General features: G+C 34.3%; 1 protein-coding gene and 1 pseudogene across 1 annotated transcript; one reads left to right on the top strand and one right to left on the bottom strand.

Annotated features, from left to right (window-relative positions):
* Positions 1-416: 416 nt before the first annotated feature.
* LOC124930174 lies at positions 417-1,505 on the top strand (annotated as a pseudogene).
* Positions 1,506-1,705: 200 nt separating this feature from the next.
* LOC124931717 lies at positions 1,706-8,139 on the bottom strand. The gene is made up of 7 exons (XM_047472245.1): positions 7,988-8,139; positions 6,595-6,814; positions 4,350-4,679; positions 4,220-4,266; positions 3,670-3,729; positions 2,650-2,782; positions 1,706-1,949 (listed from the first exon to the last, which is right to left on the bottom strand). Exons 2-7 carry the CDS (start codon positions 6,710-6,712, stop codon positions 1,933-1,935), a joined length of 705 nt encoding a protein of 234 aa, XP_047328201.1. The 5' UTR covers positions 6,713-6,814; positions 7,988-8,139; the 3' UTR covers positions 1,706-1,932.
* Between the last annotated feature and the right edge of the window lie 3,870 nt (positions 8,140-12,009).

The raw sequence follows: 12,009 nt of genomic DNA, 5'->3' as shown, positions 1-12,009 counted from the left end.
TTCGCCAGCAGCCCCAAAGAAGAAGGTCCTAAGCACATGGCTTTCGGACAAAGAAACTTAAGCTCTTCTCCTTATGGGCACACCATGCGCAAGTTTTGCACCTTGCACCTCCTTAACAATCTCAAGATTGCTTCGTTTTCCCATCTCTGAGATATTATTGATTATGAAGACTCTAGAAGATGAATAAAAGTAGTTTTAACTAATTTTTGTTTGAAATGGTGAAACATTTCATTAAACCCTCAATCAGAAAAATCTCAACTTTCGGCATTTAGTTATTCCAGTCAGGATCAATCCCAACAAGCCCATGGCTAGCTACAACCCCTAAAAAAGGCTATTATGTCTTTGTTCTCTTTTTGCAAAAAGAACAACATTGAGATCGGGTTAGAGCAACCCAATCTTTAGCATACAAGTAGCTTATGTCTCAATCTCGATTTCAAAATATTATTCTTACTAAAAGCGGTAGGGTTTCGACAATGAGCGCAGCGGTTAGTTGTTGGATGGTGTTCGGTAAGAAGTATGGTGACAACGATTTGGATAAGAGGGGATTCAAGTATGTAATACAGGAAATGATGGAGCTTGTTATCACTCCCAATCTTGCTAACTATTTTCCATGTATTGGAGTTTTAAATCTGCAGGGTCTCACTCACGCATGAAGGTGGTAGGCAAGGTCAGAATATCCCATTATTATTTTCATCTTTTAAATTATCAACCAAAATATTTTATATAAATCCTTATAAAATCATTATAGATTTATAAACCTAATATAAAAAAGAAGTATAAGATTATTTGAAAATAAAAATGAAATGACAAGCAGGTACTTGACTCCTTTGAGAGGGTGATAGAAGAGCATGTTAGGGTGGGTTCGGGTCACGAAGGAAGGACTTTCTTACCATTTTAGCTGCATGAATGGACACAACGGCGACCACAATTGATTGGGTTTTAGCCGAGTTGATAAAGAGCCCAACAATCATGAAGAAAGTGCAAGAAGAGATCGAACAAGTGGTAAAAGCATGGAGAGAACAGTTGAAGAATCAGATCTTGAAAAGTTAACGTACTTGAATATGGCGATCAAAGAAACACTCCTTTTGCACCCAACCGTACCACTCCTCCTTCCACACGAGTTCATGAAGGCTTGTACCATCGAAGGCTTCCACATCCCTCGCAAGTCACGAGTCTTCATAAACATGTGGGCAATAGGACGTGACAAAGGCTTGTGAACCGACCCAGAAATGTTTGTGCCAGACAGGTTTGAGGGGACCAATGTAGATCTTTGTGGGCGTGACTTTGAGCTTATCTCGTTTGGTTCTGGTAGAAGGGGTTGCCCCGGGATTCAACTAGGACTCGTTCTGGTCCAGTTCATGGTAGCTCAGTTAGTGCATTGCTTTAATTGGAAGCTTACAGATGGAATTTCACCGGAGGAACTTGACATGACGGAGGTTCTAGGCATCGTTTCGGCTAGAGCCAAACATTTTGTGGCAATTCCGACCTATCGCCTTCACATTTAAGTAACATTCCACTTGAGAGTGGCATAAGGCTTTGCTTTGTTACTACACTTCAAACTAAATTGTTTTATTTACCATAAATAAATCTGTTTATGATATAAATGGAGCGACCCAATTATGTTTCATCAACTTATCTAGTTGACACAAACACTTGCGAGACTCCGCTTGATTTTCAAGAGATGTTTGTAGGGTATGAAATCATATTTCAAGACAAAGAACTTTTACTTTTCCAAAGTTAACTAGGACTATATATAGGGCTCCCTTGGTATCTTTGTAATTTGGAGGTTTTACCATAATTTTAATTAACTTGAAAAGAAAAGAAATCTTGATTCACAAATTACTAGTCCACATTCTCCATACCCTGGTTTAACCTTGAGCCGAAGGAGGCTTGGGCCACACACCTACTCTCCCAGCCAAATGAACTTGTTTCTCAACCTTCTTCTGATTCTGAAATCATAAGATATAAAAATACACCCATAAGTGATAAGCCACACTACAATGACAGAGCCTAATATTAGTTGGCCCATTGGGAATCTGAATGTGAATTCATAGAAAAAATGGCTAATCAAATGAGATAGTGACTGGAGTTCAGTTTATTAGACAGCATAATTTTAGTTTCTTGAACTATATTATTTAAAGTGGTCTATATAACTAGTGAAGATTGAAAAGATGATAATAAAATATATATGAGCATAATAGAGATTCTAGTTTTAAGTAACTCCAACATACCTAGTATATTTTGCAACACCCCTACCAAGTTGAAGCGTACAAAATCAATCATGTCAAGTTCATTACAAATAATTTGCACAAAAGGAAGTTCACAACATTATATGGATAATACCGACGAGACAAATAGTGAACAGATATTCCCCTCAATGTTGTCGAAACCACATGGCAATCCATATATAATTAACAATAAAAAAAGGCAATCAAACCCACGTATGTTTGGAACATTTGCAATAGAAATAGAGCATTGAAGCTAGCCGCCTAACTTGGTTGTCATAATTGAAATGACCAATTTTGTGGGAAATAACTTGGGTATTGTATCATCACTAGATCATAGTATAGTTACTTTAATGATAATCACTCGATCATATTATTACAGTATTACTTTAGTGAATATATTGAGAAACAATTAAAATTATACCTTGTATGGCTTCCATGACATCGTCATTATAGACACCCAGCGGTGAGCCATGAACAGAGAGAAGCATCTCACCAAGCTTTGGGAGCCTACGGGATTTTGGAGTCATTCCAACAGACAATCTGTGGCTGGTTGCCTGCAATACTAAAAGTATTAGGCTAAGGATTAAGCATAATACAATATATATATATATATATATATATATATATATATATATATATATATATATATATATATATATATATATATATATATATATATATATATATTAAAGGAATTTAATAGAGGAAAAAGTAATGAACACTAGAGAAAACAAAATTGTGAAGAGCAGAATCTGACTACCATAACATCTGTTTCTTTGCACATACAAATTCATCTGACAAAAAGGAAAAAAATATGCCCAAAGATGTTTTTTTTTCTAGAAAGGAAGAGATTTAGATCATGTATCTGGAGAATAAGACTTGCAGTTGTAGGCCAGTGAATAAGGTAATATTTAATAACACAACTTATCACTTGATCTAAATAATTAATTGTTATTTAAAATCACGTAATTATTTAGATTCATATCAAATTAAGCTAAAATATGACTTATTTCGGTAGACCATGAATAACTTGACTCGGTAATAGAGTAAGAGCGTTAAAAATGACAACCTTAACCCTTGGAAATTAATCAAATCGCGTCAAATAATCTTTAAGTACTTTCCGTCATTAGTACCACAGATTATCAACCCATCTTACATAACTTCAAATAAATTTCAGGTATTTTCATTTGGTTTATTTAACATTTAATTTTAGACACTTAAAATATTTATTATTCAAAGCTTAATTTTCAGTTTTATAAAATGCACCAGTAGACTCACAAGAACATAAGCAAGTGTGTTAATATTGCAAGACTAGCTTATCAGTTTCATTCATCCTAAAACTCAAACTATGTATGGATTATAAATTTTACTACTCTAATAAATTCTACATAGGAAAGCTTATACAGAAAGTATGCAAGAGATAGTCACAAGACAAACAGACCCCTGGAGTTTGAAGAGCTTCTTGTAATCCAAGCATGTGAGTATTATGCTTCTCTGGAACCTACAAAACCAGAAAACTTAGAATCTAGAAGTAGATCATTGAGTAAAGAAAAAAAAGGGATATTTGGGGAGTAAACAGACCCATGGTTGCATGACATGCCTAGTGTGACCAAAATATGTTATATACCAAACCAGAAATTATATAACATACAAACTTGGATTTCAGGGAGAGTTTCAAGTATTAGGTATGATATTGTATTACAATGTTAGAATTATATCTCATAGGATAATATAACTATTATATAAATGAGGATAATCATGTGAGCTTTTATTCTATTGTGAACTAATTCTTATGATGATATCCTATAAACAAATAATCTCTATTAGTTAAGTTAATATATTCTAAATAATACTTCTTATACAAGCTTGGTCCAATGTTCAAACCCAGTAACTATTTCTCTAGTCTGTGAAAAACAAGTAAAGCTACATTACCCACCCGTAACAGCCTCTCTAAAGAATAGATTGAGAATAATAATTGAGAAACTACTTACAAAATCCTCCATCAACATGTTGTCAGAACCAAGAAGGCTATTACCAACTGCAAAAAGAGTATCATCTATGCTAAGTAAAAGGCAAGCAAATCTTGAAGTTCAGGCACAAAGAGAAGGAACAAAGCCATACCTCCAGAAACATCAAAGCTGGCAAAAGATGGCATAGCAGCAGAAGAGCAGGGATAAACTGAGGATAATCGGCGTAAAAGTGAAGCATGTATGTTTCTATCTTCAGTTTGATTCATCAATTCATTATCTGTATCTTTATACTTAACTTCATACTGTCCATTTTTTTCATTTTTAGTCAACATTAAATTTGGAAGATTTTCGTTGAAAAACTGTAGTAGAGGGAGCTGAAGTTGTTCTTGAGTGAAATTTGATTTAAGCAGAAGCAAGCCATTCGACAAATGTTGAGTCTCCATATCAGATAAAGCCCTGATTGCTGCAATAGGGCGTTCCACTGAACAAAGAACAAAATAAAAAGACTAATTAGATTCTACTTACTTTTTTAAGTGAGAAGCTAAATGTCGAAACACCAAATGCAAATGGCATAGTGGGCCTCAGATGGTCAGGTTATTTCTTCTACACAAGGACTACTAGCTTGTGAATGAAGAGGATAATGTTTTCATGTTTTTTCCATTCCATGAGCCTATAAATAAGATCTTATCATCTCTTAAAATCAACAAATAATAACACACAATCCATTGATTTCTGAAGTCAGTAAGATTTAAACATTCAACCGCCCATTCAATAATGAGATCTCTAATTACTAACCAAGTATTAGTCAAATAACTATTACTTGGCATGTTACCTCCTTGAGCACCAAAACTATTCACAAGGACTGGTACTGGTACATATAGCTGCAGTTCTAATTGCAAGATTTTGTAAACAGTATACTCCAGTCATTATGTTTCATTCAATCATTTTTCTTTTAAGCTAAATGTTAAGTCAATAAACTGTTTTTTTTATTGAACAACATTGGCACTACATATAGTAATAAAAGATCCTTCAGCATAATAAGATGAAATTAATAAGCTTTAAAAGTAATACATTTGCTTATTGAAGATAATAATCAAATTATATGAGAACTAGTTCAGACTTGAGAGAATAGTAGGATTAGAAATGTGCAGAGGATGACATATCGTCATAGGACTCAAAACATTAATTTGGAGGATCCAATTTACAAGAAGCTATTGCAAAAGAAAAAGACTTCCTTGCAAAAACAAAATCCTAAATGGGAGATAAAGGGTAAAGGGATTAGTAATCTTTATTAGCGTCACTGTAGCAAACTGTTATAAATATAAATAGTAGAATAAGGTTTATGGTATGATTGTAAATAGGATCTTAGTATAAATATCTATGATATTGTAATTTGTAACCGCAAAGCAGTTGTTGAGTATATGTTGATTTATCTTTATCACTCTCCTCCTTAATTGTCGTTGGTAACCCTAGGAGGCTGTTGGGATCCTTATGCCTTACCTATGCTGTGTTATTTCACATTGGAACTCTTCATCTTTATTTACTTTTGTCTCCTTAATTTGTATTTATACATCTCATTGTACCAGTTGTTGATCTATCTGAGATATATCAAATACACAGATGTATTCTTGAATCTTGTATGCTCAAACTCTTCAATATGGAAGTTCTAGGATTCTAGTTTATCATCCTCTTCTCTCTAATTTCTCATGTTAGGCTTAGATCATTCTTTTTTCATCTCAACTCACTCTTCTAAACCTTAATTCTGAACAGTTATGTAACACAAGAAAAACACATTAAGAAGAAGAAGAACCAATTTATGATAATTATAGACATGTAACTAACTAGTAGAGCACAAAGATATATTACTTCTTCTTAGTTTGCAAACAATTTGATTAGAAGATGGCAACTTATTAGTCTAGCATATATCAAGCTCAAACACGTAGCAAGGCTCACATAAGGTTAAAAAAAAGATCTTTATCAAATGAATTATAAATTTTCCTATCAGAACTCTGTATATTGTATATGTAAAAAGAGAACTCATAACTAACCAACGCTAGGAACCTACAATAGTGGGAATAGCAATGAAGTAGATTGAAGTTTAATTGATAACTCCTGTACCATTAACAATTTCAGAAGTTTGCCCCTTCCCCTCCCCCATCTCTATCTATATTCCTCTCATTTAACAATTTCATGAATGTATATAATTATGTGTCTAATACATCAATAGAAAATGACATTATCACAAAAATGGGATGAAGCAAGTATTCCTTATATATTAAGTCACTCATTTGAGCCAGAGTTATCAATGGTTCAATTTATGCTTAACAAAAATGAGATAAGATGCTGAGAATTATATACCTAGGAGAAAGGCAACATTTATCTAAGCAAATGCTTACCTTCTGCAACATCATCTTTCTCAGCAACCAGGGGATTCTCTCTACTACCTTTGTTTTGCTTTCTGACAGGAGATGAAGCTGATTGATAACATTTCTTCCTGCCTCGCGTGTTAGCCATTGATCTTAATACTCTTATCCCAAGATTCTTAGTTTAGGTTTTGTCTTTTAGCAAAAGAGAACTTTGTATGATGATAATTTCCAACCTCCTCAAATTACATTTCTGTAAATGACATGAATATCGTTTAGCATATGCATGTTGAACAGGAAAGAACTATGTACCAATATCTGCAAAGAACAGAATAAGCATTTCTTCTGAAGATACAGCAGCAGAATAATGTTGAATTAAAGTTTATCATAAAAAACATATGCTAATCACAATTGTACTAACCATTATAAACACTAGTTTGATTAGTCTCCAGTGCAATCATCTATATGTGCAAGAAAAAGTTGATGATTCAAGCATAAGTTATAGAGCCATAAAATTTTGATTAGCAGTAGCTATAGGCAGCATGTTCCTTCTCATCAACTCATTCTTGTAATGACATCCTGATCCCAGGTTCTAATTTTGTTCTATTCCCTTGGAAGTGTTCCAATTTAGTTACCATTAAAATCAGTTAAGAATCTGATATCAAATAGCTGATCTGTAACTGCACATAATTTGATTTAGAATAGAAGTCTATTATTGATGAACTTGCAAAGGTTTGTGATTTTTTTAAGAATGCACATTCATCTACTTCTAGTTTCAAGAGTAGTATATCAAAGGCTCAATTGTCAGCGGTTTGTAGTTTTTGGATTGTACAAAACTTAAATAATGATTTTAATCATACATTGAAATTGTAATCATCTGCATTTTTAGATTAACATTGCCTTTTCATTTGTATGTTTCAATATTTTCAGCCAATCATACCCAAGCATGGTCTTATTTGCAAACACTTTTTTTTTCTTCTTAATTTGAGTTGCACTAAATTCAGATATACCTCATTTACAAATGTGATCTCATCTGGATCTACATGTCTTCTGACTCAATTTCATCCTGCAAAAAAACATCAAATGAATACAGACCTGCTCCCCTTGGATCATGTCGTAAAGTGAATCTCCCAAACATGACATTAGATTCATATATTTGAGTTTAGAAAACCCTCATATCAAGCATCGGCTATCTTGCTGCTATCAATGAGCTCTCAAAAGAAAAATATCGAGGTTTTATGAAATAAAATGGAAGATTAAGATAATGTTCGAAAATTGACATACTGTTCGAAGGCCTTGCACTCATTTTTTCTTCACTGACATGCTATTTCACACTCTCTCTCTCTCTCCCCTTAGTTACAGAGACGGTAAGAACAATATTTACTCTGACAATATGCTTCGTTACAGTTCAAAGTTAGAAGCATACCTGGGAGTGGGCCGACAGTCGACAGGGAAGTCTGGAGAAACGGTGCCTGAGTGAGGAGAGGAAACTGCAATGCCGGAGCCGTTTCACTTCTGCCGCGGTGGAGTCTAGAGAGCCGGTAAGTAGTTTGGCCGTCGCTGGCATATATTTTCTAAATTTGAAAGAATAACGATGGGAAATTTGACGAAATAAATTTACCATACGCCTAATAATATTATTGGTAAATGTAACCTTTTTTCTAGAGAAATTTTTTTTTTTTACTCCTCAAATAAAAATAAAATAAAATATGGTCCCTTTCAATTTCTTTTCTTTTCATTTTCCCTCCCTCTTCTTGTTTTAGTTTCTCCCCCTCCCTTTCTCTCATTTTAGTTTCTCCCCCCGACCCGACGATCCAAGCGAAGCAACGAAGGAAGGAAGTCGATCGATCAACTCCCCGAGGCAACGCCGGAATGCCTTTTGTTGGGTTTTGTTTGAGCTCCCAACTATGAAAAAGGCCCAATAGGTTCAAGTTTACTTTTAATTCATTAAGGAAATTATAGTATTTAAAGGGTTATGTTATAACCTAATTGCTCTAGTATTTAAAGAGCAGCAACCGTCATTAAGAAGCAGAAGTCAAAAATTAAAAAAGAGGAAGAAAAAGAGAAAATCTTGTAGCAGATTTTCGTCTACAGCCGCGCAGGTTCATCAAACTCATGATCGGAGATTCAAACGGAGTTTTTCTAGGGGGTTAAAGGTTCTTCCTAATTTAAGTTTTTATTTGACTTGTTTGAGACCAAAAAGTTGCATCTTTTTTGGTATGCCATTTTATCTTTTTGCGGTATTAAAAGGTTGTTATACCTTATTTGTATTCCCGACTCTGATTTTAGTGAAGCTTGAACTGGACGTAAAGTCCCGTGGTTTTTACTCCTTGATTTGAGGAGGTTTTCCACGTAAAAATTCCATGTGTGCATTGTGTTATTTATTTTCGCTTTTACTTGTGCTTTATTTGCTCATAAGTTTTTTCAATCAAGTAGGGAATATAATATACGTTTTTTCCCAACAAGTGGTATCAGAGCTTGATTAGCTGTTTAGGACTTGATTGAATTATGGAGATAAACACAAGTAGGATGATTTTGCTCATTGGTTCAAATTATCAAATTTGGAAAGGATAGATGAAGGATTTGTTATTTGTTAAGGCTTTACACTTACCCGTTTTTGGTAGTACGAGGAATAGAATTTTGAGCATGAACAGGTATGTGGTTTTATTCGTCAGTTTGTTGAAGAGAATGTTTACAACCACATTTAACATGAGACAAATGCACAATCTTTATGGAATAAATTTGAAAATTTATATGCTTCAAAGACTAGAAGTAATAAGTTATTCTTGCTTCAGAAATTAATTCATTTGAGATATAATGATAGTGCTTCTATGGTTGATCATTTAAATGAGTTTCAGGGTGTTCTTGATCAGATGTCAGGCATGCGAATTAAGTTTGAAGATGATGTTCAAAGATTTTGGTTATTGACTACTTTACCCGATTCGTGAGAAACGTTTAAGGTTTCTCTTTGTAATTATGTTGCTAATGGTGCAGTAACTCTACAGATGGCCAAAGGTGGCGTCATGAATGAGGAATTAAGAAGAAAATCTCAAGGGTCTTCGATAAATTCAAATGTGTTGGTTACTGAAAATAGGGGGAGACAAATGAACGGGGGTGGAAAAGACAATGCGAGACATAAGAGTCGAAGTAAGTCCAAATCCAAGTACAAGTCAGCTGAATGTTATCATTGCGATAAAAGGGGGCACATTAAGAAAGACTGCTTTAAGTTGAAACGCGAAATGAGCGGATCTAATCAAAATAAAGATGCTGGTGAAGATCGCGTGTCAATAGCGACTTCAAATGATCTTGTAACTGTCCACGATGAGAATACAATTAACCTTATATGTAATGAGTCGAGTTGAGTGTTTGACACCGGAGCTTCCTTACATGTTACGCCAAGGAAAGACTATTTTACGTCTTATACTTCAGGTGATTTTGGAGTATTGAAGATGGGTAACGACGACTTAAGTAAGGTTATTGGTATTGGTGACGTTTGCTTGGATTCTGGTAATGGGTCAAAATTATTACTTAAGGATGTTCGACATGCTCCAGATATTAGGCTGAATTTGATATCAACTGGAAAACTTGATGATGATGGTTTCACGAGTAGTTTTGGTTCTAGAAAATGGAAACTTTCTAAAGGTAACTTGATTATAGCTCGAGGAGAGAAATATTCTAATTTATATTTGATACAAACTTCGATATGCAAGGATAGTGTGAATGTTGTACGGAGTAAAGATGCTTCTAAATTATAGCACAAAAGACTTGGTCACATTAATGAAAAGGGATTGAATCGGTTGGTTAAGAAAATGCTATTTCTGGTTTGAGTGAGACCGATTTGGAGAAATGTTCTCATTGTGTTGCTGGAAAACAAGCTAGAGTATCGTTCAAGCATAATCTTCCTTCAAGAAAGTCAAAAGTCTTAGAGCTGGGGCATTCAGACGTTTGTGGTCCTTTAAAGGTACAAACTATTAGTGGTGTTCTTTATTTAGTAACGTTTATTGATGATCATTCCAGGAAGCTTTGGGTATATGTTTTGAAGTCTAAAGACAAAGTTTTAGACATGTTCAAAGAGTTCCATGCTCTTGTTGAAAGAGAGATCGGGAAGAAGATCGAGTGCATTCGTAATGATAATGGTGGTGAATATTGTGGTCCATTTGATGAATACTACAAACAACAAGGGATTAAACATTAGAAAATACCTCCAAAGACTCCTCAGTTGAATGGTCTTGCAGAAAGGATGAACAGAACAATTGTTGAGAGGATTAGATGTTTGCTTTCAGAAGCAAAGTTATATCAAACGTTTTGGGGGTGAAACATTACTCACAGTAGTACATGTTATTAATTTGAGTCCTACAGTTGCTTTGGACGATGAAGTTCCAAATAAGGTATGGACTCGTAAAAATATTTCGTATGATCATTTATGAGTATTTGGAAGTAGGTGCTCTATTCATATTCCAAAGGATGAAAGATCAAAGTTGGATGTGAAGAGTCGAGAATGCATTTTCTTGGGTTATGGCCAAGATAAATTTGGTTACAGATTATACGATCAGTTGCAAAGAAGCTTGTCAAAAGTCGTGATGTCATCTTTTATGAAGATGAGACTATTGAAAACATTGATAAAGCTAAAAATAGTGAGTTGAAGGAAAATGTGATTGGATAGATTCAGATCTAGTTTAATTATCTGAATCACCTAATTCAACAGAAAATCAGTTGCAATAGGATGATTCTCAAGATGAACATGACGTTCAAGTGAAGAATATTAGTAACGAATAAAATGAATTATCTACAATTCCATTTAGAAGATCAACAAGAGATAGACAACCTTTTACGAAATATTCTATTAATGAATATGTTTTAGTGACCGATGGGGGAGAGCCAGAGTCATATGAAGAAGCTATGGATAATGAATCCAAGCATAAATGGGTTGATGTTATGAAAGATGAGATGCATTTTTACATGATAATCATACTTTTGAGTTGGTAGAATTACCAAAAGGAAATAAAGCTTTGAAGAACATGTGGGTATACAGATTGAAGCAAGATGATCATACTTCAGCTCCACGATACAAAGCTCGTTTGATTGTCAAAGGGTTTAGTCAAAGAAAGGGAATTGACTTTGACAAAATTTTCTCTCATGTTGTTAAGATGACTTCAATCAGAACTATATTGAGTTTGGTAGCTAGTCTTGATTTGGAAGTTGAAAAGATGGACGTGAATACGACATTTCTTCACGGTGATTTAGCGGAAGAGATTTATATGGATCAACCTGATGGTTTTGAGGTCAAGGGTAAAGAGAATTGTGTTTGCAAGTTGAATAAGAGTTTGTATGGATTGAAGTAGGCTCCACGATAATGGTACAAGAAGTTTGAGTTATTTATGAAGTAGCACGGATATAAAAAGACCACTTCCGACCATTGTGTGTTTGTGCAAAAATTCTCTACTGGTG

The sequence above is a fragment of the Impatiens glandulifera genome, chromosome 3 (assembly GCF_907164915.1).
Source record: "Impatiens glandulifera chromosome 3, dImpGla2.1, whole genome shotgun sequence".
Taxonomy (NCBI): Eukaryota; Viridiplantae; Streptophyta; class Magnoliopsida; order Ericales; family Balsaminaceae; genus Impatiens; species Impatiens glandulifera.
The sequence above is the reverse complement of the archived record's forward strand: the minus strand, read 5'-3'. Positions and strand labels throughout refer to the sequence as shown.